At 40.5% G+C, this 22,185-nt stretch overlaps 1 protein-coding gene across 1 annotated transcript in view; it reads right to left on the minus strand.

Moving 5' to 3' along the window:
• The window catches only part of macrod2 (mono-ADP ribosylhydrolase 2), a 430,410-nt gene that overhangs the window by 241,575 nt on the left and 166,650 nt on the right, over window positions 1–22,185 (minus strand). Inside the window, exon 5 of the mRNA XM_030070312.1 lies at window positions 16,690–16,806. Within this exon, the coding sequence (XP_029926172.1) occupies window positions 16,690–16,806 (117 nt within the window). The remainder of the gene's footprint in view (window positions 1–16,689; window positions 16,807–22,185) is intronic.

Below are 22,185 nucleotides of genomic sequence, written 5' to 3' on the forward strand. Positions count from 1 at the left end.
CTGCCGCTCTGTGACTCCACCTAGGAAGGGCAGCTCTGTGCCAGGGAAGAAGCCCATACAACTCCCCTTGAGAGCTTGACAGCTCCCGATCGATGGCCTTGAGCAGGAGGCGGATGAGAAAGGGTGGGTGTGTGCAGCTGTGCGTGTGTCACCATGCCAGGAGAGGGTGACAACTGCCTGGCTTTGTGTCCCACATCAACAGAAAAAACATAATGTTTCCACAGCAGTGAGTATAATGGTTTGAGCAATGGTTGTCTTGTCTCTATATTTCATATATTTCTCACTTTCCTGCAGCGTGTCTGAGCCTCACTGTCAGGAATAACTACTGCGGTAAAGCTCATTAGAGACTCTTCATTAGTAGTCCTACTCAGAAGCATACGCCAGAGGCAGCGTGTTTTGCTGCCATGCCCACCATGTACACACAGTCCATGTAATAAAAATCACACACAGCACCTGCACTGACTCCGGTATGACTTTTCCACATATCCACAAAAACAATTAAATAAAAAAATAGGAAGACATTCTGAATATCACAGAGAGCTTTTTTTTCCCCTCCAGTTTAATCCCATGACACCAGGAAGGATAAAAATAAGTCTCCCTTTTTACCATTCATACAGCATGCCGCCTCAAATCCAAATGAAACAAACCTGTGTTAAGAGAGAATGCAAACGTTGCCCAAAAGCCCCATAATTTTGAATAATACACACTTATCAGCCCTTCCAACACATGTCCAAACTTCCGTGCAACAATAAGCATATGTCAAAAGAGAGAGCTTTGATCTTAATGTCTCAAAGAACAATGAGGAATGTGAAAGGAAGAGAAAAACCAGGAGAAAATCCCATGCTCACTTCGATCTTCATTTAAATACACTGCAGATGAGTCTATTTCTCTTTGGGTTTGCAGGTAAAGTCTAAAAGGCCCTCAAAGGTGTTTTTTTTTCTTTTCTTCTTTTTTTCTTTTTGCAAAACATAGTTTTGATCAAAGTGATATCCATTTTTTAGGCAACCATGAAATAGGAAAGCCTTTAAATTGTTTTATAGTGAATCCATTGCAAAATGGAGAAAAAAAAGGAAAAAAAGGAAAGAAAATTATTCACTTTTTGCTGCTTCATACCGACAATTAACTGAGATGAACAGATCAAACTGCTCAAGTCAGTAATTACATAAGTGACATCCATTATGATCCACGTAAGAATTGTCTTTTTTTATCGTATCTCACATTGATTGTCTTGTTATTCATTCTGGGGAAGTACCTTTTTTTTATCTAGGTTGGAATAGATGAATTTGTATTATCTCATTTCCATTATCTTTGGTGCTACAGCTGATGTCTGATGACATCAACACGCGAGAAAATGGGATTCTTCAGTGAAACAAATGTCCTTGAATGAAATGTGATATTCCCAGTGTGGAGTTTGCCCCTGAAGGCAGCAGCATCATTTAGCTCTTGCAGGTTCAGATCTTTAGAGATGCATTTAGCAGAGGGTGTCTTGTTATAGCTCTCACAGCTTATTCTGCACACATCCAGTGTGAGTGCAGAGGGACCAGAGACAGAGCTGAAGGCCACTAGGCCAGTGTGAAGGGTAGCACCTGTGCTACTGAAGGTGAGCTGTTGTAAGAGGTCACTGTATGAATACAGAATAAGGCACATGAGCATGTCCCCAACTACTGATTCAATGTGGTTTTCGTATCCATGATGAAGACATGGCTCCCATTCCTAATAGACTGATGACTTTTTCCAACTTGATGTTCTACTGGAAGAAGGAAAAAAACTCTTCCAGAAATCCAGATGCTGTGATGGTGCTGGTATTGTTGACAGCTCATGCATGGACAGGTAATGTATAAACATGAATTTTTCCTTTGTCTCTCATGTGTCACAAGGAAATAGCTTGTCTCCAGCATCATTACAAGACGATAGCGCATGAACCTGCTACCACGAACAATATAAGGTCCTTTTGATCATCTGCCGAGTTCCAATCTGTGGGTAAACAATTGCCAGTGGCACCCAGTAATGAAACATTTTACAGATGTCATGTATTGCTCCGCTAGAGGCACCTCCATTACAGCAAGGTGTCAAAAATGTGACCCCTTCTCCCTTTCATCTTCACAGCTGTTAATGAACACCCAGGCTCCCTGCACCTTTTCCTCTTGATTGACTTTTACCGTTTTTCATCACCTGTACTTTGGTGGAAGTGGTGGTTTGGATACTGAAGGCAAAGCCACGATGAGTGAACTAACCCTCGGTTGGCTCTGATTTCTTGGTAAACAGTGTTGCGGCTGTGGCTCATGAGTAATTGAACACTATTGATTATAAGGCCTAGGGGTGACAATAATGAGGTCAGCTATCAGGTAACTGCAAACACAAGCTTTGAGGACGGCATATTTTTTGATGACACAAAGGCTGATTAAAAAAAAAAAAAAAGATGAAAAAAAAAACCCTTTTCATCTATTCGCTGTATGACGACATCACTATCCATCGTCTTTGGTATCATTTGCTATTGCTCTCCTTATCTGCCCTGCTGTCAATACAGACAACCCCTTGCTCCACTGGGGGAATGAGATGGTATTGACATTCAGCTCAAACCCATAGCTCTGAGTGGAGTCCAGGGTGTTGCACATGAATTATGCATGCCTTGACGCCAGGGTGCTGAGCAACACTAGTGCCATCATAATTGAAACAATTGAAAAGACAATACCAGATGGGTCAATAATTAGACAGCAGGGGAGGAAACTTGATCCGGACGCCCCCCTGCCTGCCCTGCCAACCTAACCACCATGCACATGGAGGGGACCTTTTCCGACATGTCCTGGCCCCCGGCTGTGCACAGCCAAATACTGCAAGAGATGGCAGAAGGTGTGTGTATGTGTGACGATGGTGGCTGGGTGGTAGTGACATACCTTTACAGGGAGATCACTTATCCAGCAATGCTACGATACTGTAGCCTGTTATGAAACAAGTGCTCAACATCTTACTCTTAAGATCCTTAGAAGTTCTGACTGAGCCCTGGAAACCCGGGATAAGTAAACTTATTTGATTGGTTAAGATGGCTGGGTAAGCCAAACCAGCCTCTGGGTATCGTTTGTCAAAATCCTGTCACCTTGGATTTAGGTCCGTGACATTTTTCATGGGTGTGTCTTGGCTTGCGGAACACGGAGGCAAGCAACTGATCCTTCCTTCCAGCCCTCCACTTTCATAAATCCATACTCAGGGCTCCCAACAGATCCATTACATTCACTGGTCTCCTGGCCAGAACAACGACTCAAGGTGATCACCATAAAACTGCTTTCCCCTGGGTCATTTCTCACCTTGGAATGCCTCTAAAATATCCCAGGGAACACAGGCAGCATGACGGCATGTACAAGCAGCAGCACTTCAGGCCAACATGGATATGTGTCATAAAAAATTATGAGCAAACATTTCCAAGTTTGCCACTGTCAATAGTCACTTTACAGCCACTGCAAACATAAATCTGTGATATATGCAATTATATAGAACTATATGGTGCTGTTAGTTTTTGGGACACTTACATTTACTTCAGTATGACAAAGCATGATAAATAATACAGACTGCTAAGGCAGAGAAGTCATATCCTAGATGTGATTGGCCCATTTTTCTCTTGCTTGTTTTTACTTAATGAAATGAAACATTCTACATAATGGCATCCATAAGATTGTTGAATAGTGCCCAATTTAATTTATTCCAAATATTTCACAAGAGGGTACAATATACATTTGGAAAATTACTTCGGGCTTGTTCATACAGGATGTGTAACAGATTCACATTACCTGCATAGTCTAGGCCGCTTCCTTTCAGTGTCCATGTTAATAGGTGGCAGTGAATATGCATTGGCATGTTCCATCTTGATGAATGCATACATCAAGACAGGCAGTATAACAACATATCTATATCTACGTGTTTCTGTCAGTGTATCTGTGTGTGTCAATAAGTCTGTGTGTGGACAAATTGAAGCTGGACAATATAAAGTTAATCCACAAAGCGGGAAAGCACAGTGAGTTGTCAACATTTTTCTACTAAGACAACATCAAAACAGATAAGGGTTGAGATGTAGTTGCTTCGGCTGGTGGAGCACAGTGTAAGTGCAGTCTACATTAACAGAGTATCTCTCTTCCATGTGGTGTGTTTTACTCAGGGAAAGCGACTGGAAGGCTTCTGGTCTGAACAGCCCAGTTGCATGCACATAAATTCTGCTACATGGCTGTACCACATCCTGTCTGAACCAGGCCTTACAGAAACACCTCTTAATCATGCTTTATTACTTTACTCATGCCAAGCTGTAGCCTACATTTAAATTATAATAAAAACCAAATCAATACTGCATCAAGATATAGTACTGTAAAAATGCAAAACCTGGCTTTATGTTAGGGTGGTGTGAATGGCAATATGCTCAGGGAAATAATAAGAAATGAATTAGGATGTTAGAAATACAAACTGCCTTGGGCCATTACATTTTAAGCAGAAATCAACAAGAGGGTATACGGTACTGACTTTAATTTCCTAGGAACTTATTGATTGAGACAGCCCTTCAAGCATGCAAGACAAATCTGGGAAAACCCCCAACACCATAATGTTATCAAAAAAGTGTTTTATTTGTCTTTTTATAGAGTCTCGTTTCTGCATGTTTCAAAAGTGTTGCCCCTGAAAGCACACAGAGGCTCCTGTGTATTGGTCGGATTCCCCATTAGGCTTTATAGAGAGCCATATGCACTTTTATGGGAAGGTTAATGGTTTTTAAAGACCGCAGCGCAGGTCTGAATCCACAGCATAAAACCCAAGAATGGCAACCTGGGATATACCCACAAGTCACATGACCATATTATCGCATACACTGTACATTGATAACGAACTACAGCTTCCCCACCACTTCCTAACTCCACTAGGAGGGATGCTGGGATGTGAGGTGGAAAAAAAAGACAAAACCTGTCAACGTTTACAGTCTTAAAAGCCTAATGAGTGGAAGTAACCATAGCAATTTAGTGAAAAGAACATCAAGGACTAGGGAGCAACTATTTAGGCAGGCTGTATTCATGCATAATTAGCTGTGAAAATGGCACTACAGGAGTCTGTTACTCCCTGTTCTTAATTAGTTTTTATCCTTAGTCTTGGATGAGAGGTAAACAAAGCCATCAGATTAAAACTTCCCTTTTCTTCCTAAGACAACGACGCTGTCAAATGAGTAGACATGCTGTTGCTACCCGTAAACTATGCACTATTGTCCCCAGGGGAATGAGTGGCAGTGTTCTCTATTGGTCTTAGTCACAGCATCAGGAAGCCCGAGGCTCTGCTTAGCGCCAAATTCTGTTGTCATAGCAAGATGCTCATTTTTTTAAAATAGACCATGTAATTAAATTAGGACAAACTCAACAAGATATTGAGGAGAATCATTGTTAAGTCATCCAAAGCATGACTCTTAACCCAACAAGCCATATCATCGCTTACCTCGGCTTACACCAAATACATGACTGCACTGGTCTGAATGTTGACTTATGGTGAAGTGTCACATCGCTCTGTTCCTGTCTCACTACATTGCCACTGATCAGCTGAAGACTGATTGCTCAGGATCCACTGCTAAAAGAGAGCCCTGTCACGTAGGCTGCATGTCAATAACTCTTTCAAGTCAAAGGCACAGGCAAACATTTATTTAGTTATTTATTCAGCAACAAACAAGCAGGAGGGAAGTCGACCAATCACAAAGACAGTAACACTCGCAGTGTACCAATAATGTAGAACTACTCATGAACAAATAACACAACACAAATACTAAATACTGAGCAATACACATACAATTCTACTAGACACAATGGGAAAAAACAAAGTGAACAGTGAACTGGGGCTAGGCAGCAGTCCATCAGCCCAAGGCAGGTACCTCCACTCACCTATCCCCAACATGCTACAATAATGTACACTTCCAAAAGTTTTAATTCAATAAATTCAACAATAAAACCATGCTATTTTAAACACTTTGTTCAGTCACTGTGGCTGTCTCAGTCAAATTATATTAAGGAGTAACGTATAGTGCCACAAAATAGGATTAGCTACATTTGAACACAGTACTGCAAATATTTCACAATAAAAGCCTTGTTAAGAACTGAAGGGATTCTTTTTACAGAAATGCTAGAGGGCTTTTAATGTGGAACAGATATAGGAAATATTGAGTTTGTATTACCAGCATAATGGAGTAACAAAGATTTAACACAGCAAACAGGAGCGGATCAGAAAAAGGAGGCTTCATACTAACATATGAACAACTATCAAATAGAGGGAATTAGGGAATCTGTCTCTCACATATATAAGCGTACATACCCTCTGCAACAGAGGTAAACAAAAGCCTGGGCCACTATTTGAGGAAAATCAGAATATATCTTGTATCATAAAGCTAATGAATAGCAGGTTAGGGAACCTGGAAAAATCTGTTGAGTCCATGTTTTCACTTATTAAATTAAAAATTCCATTTGTGAAATGGATTTCTATTTTAAGCTCACATATGTAGTCATGTAACTAGGGTAGGAAATTAATACCAGCTGCCAGCCAAACTCTGGTAAACCTTTTGCTGGAGTAATTGTGTTTAAATAAAATATAATAAAATATCAATACATCTAGATTGTGGGTAAAAAATATTATTACTATTGTTATTATTTTTAAATAGCTAGAGCATTTTGAATTTTGGGATTTACCAACCATTGTGCTTTACTGACTAAATTGTGCTATGAGATGCAAAAATTATGAGTCAAAAAGAAGCCAAATTAAATCACATAAAAAGCCTAGAAGTGCTTTGGCAGAGGTTTTTGGTGGTAGTGATAATGCTGTCTGCATGTGTGTGTGTGTGTGTGTGTGTGTGTCACTGCTGGGTGATGAGCCCTTTATAATGACAGCTTTCATTAAGCCAGGCTTGTCCATGGACAGATGGGAGCTGTGTGTGAAAGGAAAGCAGGCCTGCATTAGGGCCGCTGCCACCTTCCACTTCAAACCTGACCTTCCAGCGGTCCCACCTTGTGCACCACCCACCAGCCTCCTCCTGATGCATCACTGTCATGTGGGGCTCAGACATGCCTTGCAACCCCCTGTCTCCAGCCCGCCACACAGGCTGTAGCCACTCCTGCACCCCATTATTCTAAAGGGCTCCCTAACTCTTTTTATGTTCCTTCAGGGATTGGGACTGAGACCACCACTCTCTCTTTCTGCAAGTGTTTACCCGCCCAGTCACGATGCCATATCCCCCCCGTCTAGTTTCCTGGTGATGAATGACCGTTGGCCGTCTCACTGACAGCCATGCAGCTGATGCCACATAATTACAGTATCACCATTTAGGCAAAATTACCAAATTACACCAGTCCTCAGGAGACCCCAAAGACTGACAGGCCAGCCAACAAAAGAAACACAAATATCTATGAAAAGAGAGGGACATCAAGAAGTACTTGGGCCTCGACAGCGGAGCAGTGAAATGAGGTTTGCTCCCTGTCTTGAGAGAGCGCACCCATTACCGCCAATGAGAAGCCAGAGAGAGAGCTGATTAGCCTGTAGAAGCACAGGCAGTTTTTCTCTCATAAATAATGCTAAAAAACATCTGGCCTCTCCTTGATATCCGATATCCCTTTTCATACTCAATTTATTCAATCATTAATTCATCTCAGAATTTCTGAGAGTATAATCACAAACGGCTTAATATTTCATCCCGACAGCAAGGTCTGACCATTGTTGTTTCATGCATCAAAGGTTTATCACTTTTCAAAAAAGAAACAAAAAGAAAAGGAAAAAAAGGGTTTGTTAACCTTTGGTTGATTCAAAAGTTTCTAATTATTATTTGTGCTTGTCCTGTTTACCGTCAAGTAATTTTAATAACAAAAACAACATCCTGCTAAACAACACTACCATCACTATTACTTCTAAAGTTAATAGTTTCAAATTACACACTGAAAAAAACAGCAAATAAAATAACAAAAACATCACTTCCAACAGTAATATTACTGACCTTCAATTAATACCACTGCTATTAATACAACTCTAAATACACCACCATGAGGACCATGACTATTACTACGACTACTAATCATCATCATCATCATCATCATCATCAGACAGAGGTCCCAGACAACAAAAATGGAAAAAAGAAAAAAAGAAATCTGTGTGACAAAAGTTTGAGGCAGACCCACTCTGGTAAGTGGAGTATGCATGAAGTGATGAAGTGACATTTATGATGTGTGTGTTAACAGTGGGCAGCAGTGTGCTGAAGGGTACATGTTGACTTAGCACTGTGTGAGTGTGGCTGAGGCTGTGACGGCCACCAGGGTTGTGCTGAGCCCCTCTAATTTATCTGCTACAACAAAGCACCTATTCTCACTCTAGCCTTGAATCGAACATAAAGAAAACACCTTGCGACAATCACACTGCGTCTATGTAATCTATTATGCACCCGGTACAGTCTGTTCAGCTGTTTTCAGTCATTTGTGAAAAGAGAGGCTAACAATGCCAACAATGTATTGTTGTTGTTCCTGTGAAAAACTTATAACTGTAAAATCTTTGGTGATTTTTATGTTCTGATTCCGCTGAAGGGTTACATGGCCTTCCGTGGGTTGAAAAAAAAAAAAAAAAAAAAAAACTGACAACCCATTAGGCTTATGAAACCCTCTCAAAGTCCATTGAATAAACTCAAAAATGCATGACAGGTCGATCTGACAACAAGGCTGATATTATAGAACCTGAAATGTGGACATATCGGAGATTCAAGGTTTTCACCCGACAGCAACAATGCGGTACTCAGACTGAATAAAAATGCATAAGATTAAAAAAAAAAAAAAAAAAAAAAAAGGTTTAATATCTAAATGGAGGTAGTTTCTGCATGATCATCTGACCCAGCTGAATCACCACTCTTTGCATGCCCGATCCAAGCCATGTGGTTTACTCTTCAGCTAGGCTTCTGTTTTCTGATAAAGTAGGACACATGAAAATGCACAGAAACACAATGAAGTGAAAACTCACAGCTCACAACAGCACAGCAGGCATAAACCCTTCCCGCAAGTTACACGCAAATTAACAAATTATGGGCTGTCCGATGGTCCTGTGGCAGCGTCAACCCCGCTGGATGTGACGGGGCGGAGACCGCTTTGATAAACAAGCTTGGAAGAATGATAATGTTCTCGGGGGTAATTTAATCAGAATGAGCTATGTGTCACTTACTAATAGTGGGTACTTTGCTGTGATTTATCTGTGTTTGCTGAGTGGAGAGAGACGAACAGACGGCCTGGTCTCTCAGATTAAATAGGGCATGGGAAAGATTCCTCATGCTATCAAGGAGAAGAATTTATCACAGGCTGATGATTAGTATTATTAGCACAGGTGCAGATACAGTAAACACCAGAGACTCGTGTTTGATACTGAGCGGAGAGAAGGCAAGCGACGAGGAGAACAGGAGAAGAACTGACCCGGCCTTGAGAACACAGCAAGCCAAGGAAACTGGTGAAAACATGTTTCCTCCAGTACTTCTACACTGGAAACTGCTTGTAGTGGTCATGGTTACAGAATAAGCTAAAAATGGGCTTACTGTAATCAGGTAGTCTTCTTACTTGTTTTGGTTATTTTCATACAAGAAAATGTACTGATTTCTTTTTTTTTCTTTTCTTTTTTTTTTTAAACTAAGGTAATTCTTTTCTGTTTTTTTTATTTTTAGAAATGTAGCCTACATAGACCACCACCAAGCTGTTGCTTAGTATTCACACTCCTGGCGTTGCTGCATTTGTAAACAACATGCTGTTTTAGGCTGTAGTCTGATTATAGTTTGAACCATATTTTATACATACTGTACTGTACTGTATTTTAATTATACAGTAAGTTCTAATTTCAAAACCGTTTGAAACAGCTGTACTGTAAGTCAATACAGTTGTGTAAATAGCAAAGCTGTCTGTTTCATTACTTTATATACATGTATTAAATATACAAATGTCAAGTAGATGGTAATCTGCAAGATAAATAAAGAAATAAATGGCTAAAATAACCATCTGCTCACAGTGAACCACTGAGCCTGGATGGGCATGATCACTATAAACGGTTTCCACTGTAGCTGTATACCAATATACAGCATGTAGTTATAGAAAGAGTATGGATTCACTGAAAACACAAAGCCAGTGGTGTAGTATTGTAGTGTCACGAACTAAAAAAAAAAAAAAGGACTTTGTGTTGTTCCCGAGAAGCTTGAGTGCACAGAGAAGTGCCTGGTCATTGTGCAGACAGAGGGGTAGCTGAGTGTACTCAAAACAGTTAGCAACCAGTTTTAGATTAGAGAGTAATGAAAGGTCTGCCAGCGCATCGATGCTGCATGGATAAGGTTGTGTCTCCACACTATCGGAGTGGGCTGGGCGGAGGCAATACTGCAAAGGCTGAAATCTATAAACTTACAACCGATAAGAGCGAAAAGCAGTTCTATGTGAATCACAATGAACACAGTTTTCCCATTTTCTGTTGAAAAAAATACCAAAGCAAACTATTTCCCCTGTTCAGTGAAATTAGACTTAATTAGACTCAGAAAAAGATGAATTAACGAATCGTTAAATGTTTCAGAAACAGCCTAAAATGTGGATATTGAACAGTGTATTCCCGAAGTTGAAATTCAAGAAACTCCTCAGTAAATTTCACATGTAATTAACAAAGATATAAAGGAAAAGAGGCCACTCTGATGACAGCAGCATGATAAAATGAAATGTTGGCCCTTGTTTCTGGTATCCAAATATAATTCATTATTTAAAGCATATACTTAGAGCTAAAGGAATAATGGGAGGGGGAGAAACAAAACAATAAACAGCAGAAGCGTTTTGAACTGTCAATCTAAAGTAGCCCTAGGGAGGAAAACAAAACTGGGTAAAAGATTTCAGATGAAATTGGAGAGTGAGAACACCCTCCATCTATCTAAATGTTCCTCAGGGACATTAACTTTCTCAAGCAGACCTCGAGTATGAACTCTAAATACCTTATAGGTCTAGTGTGACAGCCAGGGCTGAAATGTGCAAGTGCAGATTAACCCACAAGGTCCTTGTTAAACGTTGATAGGGTGTTACCTGTGGACTGGCATTTAAGATTCAGTCGACTCTATTGTATTGTTGAGGCACAGTTGATCCTAAGATGTGCCGCCGCAACCGAATAAAGATCACACCTTATCAAACGTAGCACACAGAGGATTTATGTAAACAAGATCAAGGAACATAAATATGCAGTTGGTTATAGCTCAGTCACAATACTGGATGTGACAAATCGTAAAAACAGAAAATACTATACACGCAAGCATTGCCACTTCAATTTTATTTGCGGGATAATAGGTGTGTGATGTACCAAACATATGCAAAAATATTCATCAAATATGTCATATCGTATTAAGGCTGAATAATTCATCAAAGATTTTGATGTTTGTTATTTGACTTCATCATTTAATGACCTCATTCACAAAACATTTTGAAGCAATTACTTGCACCATGAGATTCCGTATTAATATTTCACTGCACATTTTGCAAACAATCATTTTATCATCTGACTGTAACTTGAATACAGAGTGACAGAGCAATCGACTAAAGTCCTAGTTTGCCAAGATAGCGCTGCACGCAGTTGAGAGAAGCCATGCGAAATTTCACTGCACCAGAGTATAGTGACAATAAAGGTCATTCTCTTCTGTTCTATTCTGGTTAGATCCAACTTATTCACTTGGAAATTCAGTCGATTCAAGATGTAGTACAACAAGCCCCTCCAAAAAAACAAAACAAAACAAAAACAAAACAAACGAACAAACAAAAAGTCTGCCCTGCTGCATCATCGGTTGTTAGTGCCCTCTGCTCACTTCATCTTTAAAAGGGAGGTGGTGTCCCTTCAATGCTGGGTTAACTGTCATCTAACAATATACAGGATTCAAGTTAATTATTCATCAAAGGTATCTTGACATTCAGAGAGACTGTGTGAAAAATGTTTCCCAAGGTTTCTCTCCATTCCATTTTCATTTCACAAAAGTGTTGGTTATAATGATATCACACCAACAACGGCCTGTGTGCCCGCTTTCCCTCTTTGTTTAATGCCTTCTGAGGCCTGGCCAACAAAGGCAAAGGGAAATAAGGCAATAAATGCCAATGCTGTAATAAAACTGTTTGGTCTCTCAAACAGAGTGTCTGAGCCGTAGCGAGGAGGCAGCAAAGCCAGCGTGTGAAACGATGCTAGGAGACAGTCATCCCTACATCCACTTGGTGTGTACACTGATACACTTGATGTGTATCACTGTAATGTGTACAAAAATGCCAGCAGTTGGAGTGACATATGGCATCAAACGTGATAAACTGGTGTGGACAACAGACAGCATCTGAAATGTGGAACAATAACATTCTTGAAAAGTACCTGCATTAGCACGTACAACTGCAGCATTTCGATCTGCTAAACTGAATACGTTGCACAAACTTTTCTGTCTTCCTGCCACCTTTCAACAAATCTGATCTTTAACTGGAACCAACCTTTAACCTGCACCGCCTTGTCTCTGGATTGCCTTGGTACATGGTGTGATTTCCACTCATTGTACGCTTTGAACAAAACAAAACAAAACAAAAACCCATCCTGGCCCAAAACTCCAAACTAATTTGGTCACTTCTGAAAGCATAGCGGAGACTTGTGTTACGCTTGTAATGGACCAGTCAATGACAAGGACACAACATCTTCTCAAATAATATATTCATGAAAATGTACTTGGCTTGTAACGTTTAACGCTGCATTATCAGTTGATAATTAATCTATAAACAGATGAGTAACTTGTCTAGCAGGAGGGTAAATAGACAATTTCCCTGTCAGGTTGATGTAACAGACAGTTTTTTTGGAGCCTTTCCGCTATGGTGGGTGGGTAATTACTGTCATTGATTAATAATCCTTGACCAGCCTATAATAATCAGTCCCACATGTGCTTGGCCCTCTTAAAGGAAAGGCTCATTTGCCACTGGGATTCACAGCCTAAACTGCTTAGTGGGATGTAATGGAGAGCAATTTTCTTGTCTTGAGAGAAAAAAAAAAGGCTCAAATGGAGGAGGGGGTTAGACTGGTCATTTTCCATTGCCTCAGCACATCAAATCTCCAAACAAGGAGAACTCTGTGATTCCAAATCAACTTCCCCCAAGCGAAGGGGGCTCTTCTCCCTGCAGGCTTTAAGTATTTGTCCAGAGCAGGAGGAAGTCTTTTATTCCTTTACCAGTTATTGACTATTACATTTAAATCACAATTTCCCCATTCCATGATGTAAAAACAAAACTGCAGCACCATAAACCTTTGAAAAATGAAATACAATACACCATGGGTGATATTATCCCCTAATAACAGTTAAGACTCAAAAATATTGCAAAATCGAGAGAAATGGCCAAGTTCATAGTATGATTGCGGTGGCTTATTGCCATAGCACTGCTGGCAAAGGCATGAGAGAGTGCTGCTGGCCGCAATGTATGAAGCCAAAGCCTAAAACCCTAAAATCTGAATTAAAGGCAAACTGATCCACAGTTTGTTCTGCTTTAGTCAAGGTCTAGACTTATTTACTTCCAATTACAGTATATGCAGTACAATGGATTCAAGAGAGGGTGTCCCCAAAGAAGACTGAAATCCTCTGAGAGATTTATGTGTTTATAGGAAACGGGGGAAAGCAGCCTAATGTTTTGGCAAAATAGTAAAGAGAAAGTCCACATTGGAAATATTGGGCTTTGCCAAGATGTAAACGCTAAATGGTCCATCTGTCTGTGTTCTACTGTCTCTTGGAGGAGCAGAGAAGCCACCATCTGTGGACGTACGTCAGCACAAGCAAATTTACATGCAATGTGTGTGCATGTGGCTGTGTATGTGTGTGTGTGTGTGTGTGTGTGTGTGTGTGTGTGTGTGTGTGTGTGTGTGTGTGTGTGTGCGTGTGTGCCTGTGTGTGTCTGTGTGTGTATACATCTGCAGATATGTATGCATTAAATCGTATAGACTGTACAGAATGTAAAATTGTCATGAATCAATCTGAATCGAAACATTTACATTTAGATTCAAATTATTTTCCAAAGGGGAACCTCACAACTAATGGAAAAGTGTGTGTTCAGTTGGACAGGGTGGACAGGCAGTGCTCTGCATGATAACGCTGCTAGTAGGAGACAAAATCAGTCAACACGGATTATTTATCTCAGAAACTGAAGCCTGACACTTGAGTGTCTGATAGTGTTATTTGACAGTTTAAAAGCCATTGCATTTGATGTCTCACAACCTCGAGATATTCATCTTTGAATGCACTAACAGGGTTGCCTAATGCTTTATCTTCCAAACACCCAGTATGACCATAATATCATTTCAGTTAACTCAACGTCTTTTGACAGACAAGACGATGAGAAGTGAAAACTGACTGCACAAACACTGTCACTGTGGCTCACATTTGATTTTCTCTAAAAAATAGATGCGGTTGCGCAATTCACTGCAAGGCTGTGGCAATGAAGGTGTGTTATTGTCCTCTCTACATTGTGTCGTTCACAATGGAATGCTCTCATATTGATTGGTCTGGGCATTTCATCAAAAAAGCGCTCCTTATTTTTTATGTATTTTTTTTAAGGTGCTTTCAATAATGGCATAATAACAACGGCCCAACTCTTCCTTTTAAACTTGTGCTCAGTTCATTTCTACATGTAGAAAAGCTGCAATGCTAATCAAGATTATCTAATCTAAATGGCCTAATCCATCAAATATGAATAATAAAATGAGTTTTTGGTGGAAATTAGAGTTTTAAGTTGAACATTTCATTATACAAGTATTACAATTTGTCTAATGTCTTTTTCAATCATTTTAGGTATTTAGCTTTAGGCTCAGCATAGGTCACTGACCTATTCATCGATCTGGCTGGTGCAATATAAACTCACACCTACATGCTGCATCACAGAAATACAACTGTGTGAAAATGTAAAGTTGTAGAGATTGTTTGTTTATCTTGTTGGTTGGGAGGGGGTGGACAGACTATTATTTGGAATTTCATCAACTGAATGAATACAATGTTGTCTGTAGTCAAGGCAGCGTAATAATGTGCGTGTAGGTGGAACAAATAAATCACTGACGGAAATTAATGGAAAAAGATTAAAATCCAAACATCGGACAGACTTTGGGAAGGAGCGAGATCTCTTGTCAAAGCCGAGCACTCACAAAGGAAAGTCAAACGGCTGTCAATTTCCAAGAGCAGACAAGAGGGACAATAGTGATGATGACAGTGATCGGAGTTGGGAGATAAAAAGATGAAGCAGGCTGCGCAGAAAGATAGCTCTACTATGAAGTAGCATCACGTTCGGAAGAAGTGACTGCTCACAGTGAGGAACTACACATTCTATAATGAGTTATCAACACAGAGAGGGTTTTCTGCACAGAGATAATTACAATAACAGTACCCAGTGGCAGTGAGATTGCTCCCGTGTGACATTGCAGGTTATTAAATTGTCATGGTGCACCCTGTTTTGGTGCTGCAGACCCTTGAACCAGCTGCCCACCAGACTGACTCATAGTTTATCTGCTCGGTTTGTTTGACATCTTTACGACAGGCCGTGGTAACACAGCCTAATTTCATCTGTGCTCTAATGTCTTGTTTTGGTTGTCTCATGGAAATCCTTCAGGGATACGTTAGGAATGATGGGACATTTTTCCTCACACAATTGCACCAAAGGACATTTGTTCCATGGAATTTTTTTTTTTTTTTTCCCCTTTAAACTTTGCCAAGAAAGATGCACGTGACAAATTTAAAGAGTGGCAGATGTATTACTGATAATTACCAGACATTAGCCATTGGAAATTCCAGTTTTATCAGAGAAAACTTTTCTAACGAGAGGTGATAAAACACACACACACACACACACACACACACACACACACACACACACACACAGAATGGACTACCGAACATTACAACACTGATGGAGATAAAACAAAGAAAAGATTGGCCCACTTATGCCATGGCATTAGGAGTTATGTGATGCATTAATAATCAAATTAAGCGACTAATAGGTCCCTCGATGTCTTTGTTTGTGTGTAGACGTCCCCTCCCCAGTTTAACCATACAACAATCACCTATCACATTAATTATATCCCAAATAACCAGTTCCCATTTATCAGAGATGACTGTTCAAAACTCATAAATAGTGATTAAAATGTATTTTATTTATTTTGAAGTGATGGGCGTTAAAAGCACGCCACTGAGTTCTCTGGTAGGAAACTGCTGTCACCACTTATTATGTGCAGGCCCATGTATGCATGTGTGTGTGTGCATGTGTGCGTGTGTGTGTGCATGTGTGTGTGCATGTGTGTGTGCGCCTGTGTGTGTGTGTGTGTGTGTGTGTGTGTATTTTTATATTCATTGAATTTATCTAATTTTAAATGACAATCCAGCCTATTTTTCGAAATCTTATAGAAACAGACGTCACTCAGGAAACTGAAAAGTGTGTAAAACTGAAACTTTCAGAAATTCCACACTAAGGCTTGTTTCAATTATGAAGTATCTGTGCACTTGAATCACAAAACTCCTGTAAAATCTAAAAGGGGGGGTTAACCTTTTTTTTTTTTTTTCAGTTTTAACTTTTCACTTTTTCATCAGTGCATGCATATTCTAGGGCTCACAGCTTTTTCAAAGGGTAAAAAAAATAAAAAATAAAAAATCACATCATAATAATTACAGGTACTCACATCTTGCTGGGAGATCATAGCCGCAGGTGATCTTGGCTTTGCCAGTTTCACAGCCATTTAGTGAGTGGCACTCATCGTATAGACAGGACCCTGCCGCTTTGTGTATGCAGCCATCAACTAAAACATGAACAGAAACACAGAGGTAAGCCAACCAAAGGAGAAACAGGAGCAGGCATATAACACATCCAAAACAAGAACTGTTAAGAGGGTGTGTGTGCTTTACCATTTCAAAAACACCATCCATTCACAGAAAACAGACAAGGAATTAGATGCCAAAATGAACATTATCATCATGAGTTTAATTCTGGCGACTGAGACTGTATGTTCTAAAATTAAGACTTATCCCTAACTCTTTTAGCGCTGCTCTTGTGAGTGAGACCGGTCTTCCAGAGTGCACGGCGCTTGTTGCTGGTAAATATTGACGAGCCTGGGAGCAAAATTAGCTGGGCTAGGATCTAATAACGCCTCCACACACAGTGAAAATGAGACTGTTCTTCCTGTAATCCCTCTCTGCTGTCAGCGGCGATGTACAGTCAGATCATTAACTGTATTTTCTGCCCTGTGGTGGGAATGTTATATCTATCCCCGCTCTCTGTGGTGAGCCTGTTATGATGTGGATCTGTGTTCTGATTCTGTCGTGCTCCCTGTTGATGTGTGTCCTGATTCTACCGAGACCCTGGGCCCCCGCCCCCCTAAGGTTTTAATTTTACCGGGTTAAGGCCGCGATAGACTTGATTGATGGCACGTCTTACACAAGAAGGCAGAGAGATAGAAATCCACATTATCCGTCTCTGAAAGCCTGACACCCCTCCAAGAGCATGTTATCAATCACACTGAAACATCATAAAATCCTCCTCAAGTTGTCCTGTAAAAATCCTCACAAGCCGTGAGAGTATAAGGGAGCCAGGAAGGGAAATAGCAGCAGTTGGACAAACAGACATGTCTTTTCTTTGGTTTCTCATTGTAAAGACTTGTGCGACTGAGAGAATACTTCTCTCATGCCGCCTTCATCCATCAAAAAGTAAAATCATGGAGGGTAAAAAAGAAATCCGGTGGTATAACCAATGATTAGCCTCTGTTACAGAACTGATGGGATAAAATAGCCTGAAATTATATTTATGATCAAAGACAGAACGAGACTTGAAACACTACCTTCATCTGTCATGAAACAGCCATTCGCATACAGTTTCAAGACAAAGAAGAGAGAAGGGAGAAAAAAATACGTAACGAAGAAACGAAGCTGAGGATTAGTCATAGGCTATGTACAAAATGTGCTTTTCTTTTCTGCACAGGAAACATACATCCTAAACCCACAGACAAAATATCCTTTGACGAGGAATGGCCTTTTCTGAGCTCCTTTCAATTTCTCAGGGATGATTCAATGGCAACAGCTGGGTGGAAGATTTTCTGGCTCTATCAATCATCTTTAATGGACTGAAGGACAGCCAGCTGACAGAGACAAATCCTGATGGCTTTTTGAAAAAGTAACATGAGTCTGACAGTGATGAGAATATGAGGGGAGATTGCTCCGGTTACAATGAAAGGTACTTAACACAACTAAATGTGGATGTAACATTGCCTATAGGTTTAAAAATTTTTTACAACATATACTGTGCAATCTATGCCACTCATTATGCTCAGCTACCGTGATTTGCATAAAAACTGCTTCTGAACGTCAAGCAAATATGATGCATGTGGAGGTTATGTTATGCAAGATCTGTGAGTATAAGCACACTTCTCTTTCATGCACACAAAAGTTCTCCAAAAAAAAAGAAAAAAAAAGACTCCTCAAAAAGTATTGCTTTTTTCATTGTTTTGTTACACCGCTACATTGATTAAGTTCAAGCACTTGAAGTGTGTTCACCCTGATGCTACACCTGTATTGGAGCGTTGAGAGAGCTGTCGAAGTGATTTTTTTTCTTTTCTTGTTTCTGAAGCCTTTCAGACAGGGTTTATATTCAGTGTTCTGCTGCTCAAGCTGAATTGATTAGGCTTTTCCCCATGTTTCAGTGCCTCTACAGTGTAATGACAATTCATGTGAATTTCCAATTTAATGGAACTATTTCAATTAACATTTCTCTTTTCTCCCCTCAATATTTCCCTTTGTTATCATCTTGGCATCTTAACGTTTGCATATAAAAAGCCCTTTGATGGACTGTTGCATGGTGCTAATTTTATCATCTATAGGCTTATCCGCAAATGAATATACAACATTTTGGAGTAAAATGGGGCATGGAAAGTTGTGCATTTCATGACTTCTGTGACTTAGTCAGTAGGTAGGACATTTTCAAGTACAAGCGATCACAAATCCTCATTCTTCTCCCTGACTGATCTATGCCTGTTCAACAACCCACCTGCTGTGACCTTCTGAATCGAATAAGCTGTCAACTTGTCATTCAGGTGGACAAACGTGAAAACTATGTAAGGTGTATCTGTGACAAATTGCATCTGTCAAACAGAAAAAGACACCGTCCTCAACAGTTTTGTGAAGTAGGGCATTAACTGAGTTTGCAGATTGCCAAATACATGTGGCATCGCTTTGGGCATGATCTAAAACAATTGAGCCATTCCTTGGAAAACCTCCTTGGAAAACATCTTTAAATGAATCGGACAGAAAGTGTCTTGAGGGGCAGGAAAGTCTGCTCTGCATTCCCCTAGACCAGGTGTGGAATGAACAATGTTCTCTCCAAGGCCTCGTAAAGCCAGCCAGGTTATGGAAAATTAAATATTGTACTCCTCCTGCTTCCCTTGTTCCCACAGGAGCCCTTCTTCCCCAGGTACTTCCACTCAAACACCATCTAGCATGGCTGATGTGTTACCTATGAGCACTTTGGGAACAAGACAAGCTAAAGCATAAAAGGGTCTGTGTTACATCTCAGTGGTTACAGATTGAGACTGTACATGAAAGTACACCATTTCATCACTCTTCCCGTTCAAGGTGGCATAAGCTACATTAGCGTGATCCTCTTTCTCTGCAGCTCCTGGGTGCGTCACTAGGCATCTTCTATCCGAGAGAGACCCTAAAGTCTGGAAATTTCTCCACAGTGCCCGTAAATGGAGACGAAAATTGCTGAACTGATCTGGCTGATTGCCAGGATCTTGGATGTTACCGTCCCAGATTTAATTTACCTGCTTTACTTAGACCTCTTCACGGAAAGGGTGGAGTAGCACGAATGCATCCTGGGTAATTTGCGTGTATTTTGTGCGTGTGTGTGTGTGTGAATGAGAGATGAAGAGAATGTGTGTGTGTGTGTGTGTGTGTGTGTGTGTGTGTGTGTGTGTGTGTGTGTGTGAGAGAGAGAGGGAGAGAGAGAGAGAGAGAGAGGTTTCCCAATGCATTTTCTAATTTCAAATTTGATTGCAAATTGGGTCGTGAGACCTGGTGGAGATACCACACATCACTGGATGCAGGGACAAACTGGATTGTGAACACATTTTTCCACGTCCATTATTTAGGCAACCAAAAGCAGATCTGAGTTTTCTTGAGTGGAGATATGACCCAGATGCAATTTGGCCATCAATTTATTTTCTCATTTAAGTGGGATTTCAGCGTTATTCCCAGCAGATTCCTACAGAATGGATGCCTGCAACACTACTAAGACAACCTCAGATCATCATTAGCTAAGTATAGCATGTACATTCACCTGAGAGAGAGGGCCACACCATATATATATATCTATATATATATCTATATATATATAGATATATATATATATATATATATCTATATAGATATATATATATAGATATATATATATAGATATATATAGATAGATAGATAGATAGATAGATAAGCTGCACACACACATATGCACGTGTGTGTAGATAGATAGAAAGATCATTTTTAAATCTTTTTAAAGTTCATATGTAACTGAGTAATATCATACATAAACATAATGAAATTATGAGATGAGTATGATTCAACTGAAACTTTGCAGTTAAGCAGTCTAACCTCTTACTAAGTAAATTCAAAGTGTTTAATGAAGTTTTATCATCATCTGTAGTCCCATGTGTTTGAGTACTTCAAAAAGGACTCCTGAAGGCCATTAGCCCACTTTTCTAATCCATTACACTTAGACTCAATTGTCATATTGAAATACTTTTTAAAAAAAAATCATTTAAACATGCTCACCCTGATGCTGCATCTGCATCACAGCAGTGCTGAAGTGATTTCTCCGCTCTTGTCTCTCAAAGCTTCTACACTAATTTATATGTTTGGTAGAAGCCCTGAAATGAACCTCTACGACAGCATCTAATGCGCAAACAGTAGTGTCCAGTGCTATATCTCAACTCCCTCTTAAGACCTCTTTATGGAGGACATTTCATTTAACTGGCTTGATATTCAGGCTGCAGCATTCACTGCTGTCCACCCCGCTACTGGGCTTCCTCAGCCCCCGTTGAAATATAACAGTTAATACCTCATCTATCTCCCCTTGCAGCCTGCCACTGCTTTACTCTGGGCCTATGTGGGACAAAACATTTATTCATCCTCTCTGAGTGTCTTGCTCAGAGAAAGCTTCCCCCAACAGCCACTCCACCAAGTCTGCACCACTAATGAAGATAACTTTGAGGTCTGTCTGGACAGCATCCCTCTGAACTCATACTGGGAACAAGGAGCAAGAGAACGAGAGACAGAGACGGACAGAGGGAGAGAAAGAGGACTTGAGAGACAAAGGAGAGAGAGACAGAAAGAAGGCAAGTATGTGTGTGTGTGTGTGTGTGTGTGTGTGTGTGTGTGTGTGTGTGTGTGTGTGTGTGTGTGTGTGTGTGTGTGTCAGTCTGGAGCAGTTTGAATTAGTTACTCAGCTGTAACCTTGGCTCTGCCATTGTTGAAGACACCTCTGCCTTGTCCTCTCAGGGCTTCGTTCCCACATGCATTAAGGGACTCAGCAAAGCCCTGCTTACTCTCCCTGGGCTTCTCCCAGGCAGCCTGAAAACCAAGGGCTTTCAATCGCTCCCTCAGACACAATGAATACCTGCTCTGCTCTCATTACAATACCCTGCTTTTCAGAAATAGTGTCAGCTGCAATTTTCTCTCCTAATTATTTTCCGCTCCTCTGAGGGTTAGGTTCAGGACTAGAGCCAGAGGAGGCAGCACAGGGTGGGCAGGGGGGGATGAGCTGGATTCTACCTGCCAGGGTATGGGGGAGTCTGGATAATCTAACAGAAGGGAATAGCTAGACGTAAATGTCCAGATGGGCCTATTTTTCTCCTGTGTATGTGTGGGCACGGCTTGCCAGTCCACCCAGGCATCTCAAATGCAGACACTTGCAGTCAACAGGTAGGCCCAAGCAATAAAACTCCATCAATACTCTCTCACACTGAGAGTTACAGTTTGCAAACAAAACCTAAAGCATTTCTCAAAGTATTAAGTCACATATTTGCCTCACCATTTTGTGTGGTATCCATGGAAACAGCATATTTCTTCTCTCTCCACAGCACTTTGAGAGCTGGATACTGATTCAAGCCCCTCCCCAATTCCACCTCTGTGATTTA

Source organism: Myripristis murdjan, chromosome 15, assembly GCF_902150065.1.
Source record: "Myripristis murdjan chromosome 15, fMyrMur1.1, whole genome shotgun sequence".
Lineage (NCBI taxonomy): Eukaryota > Metazoa > Chordata > Actinopteri > Holocentriformes > Holocentridae > Myripristis > Myripristis murdjan.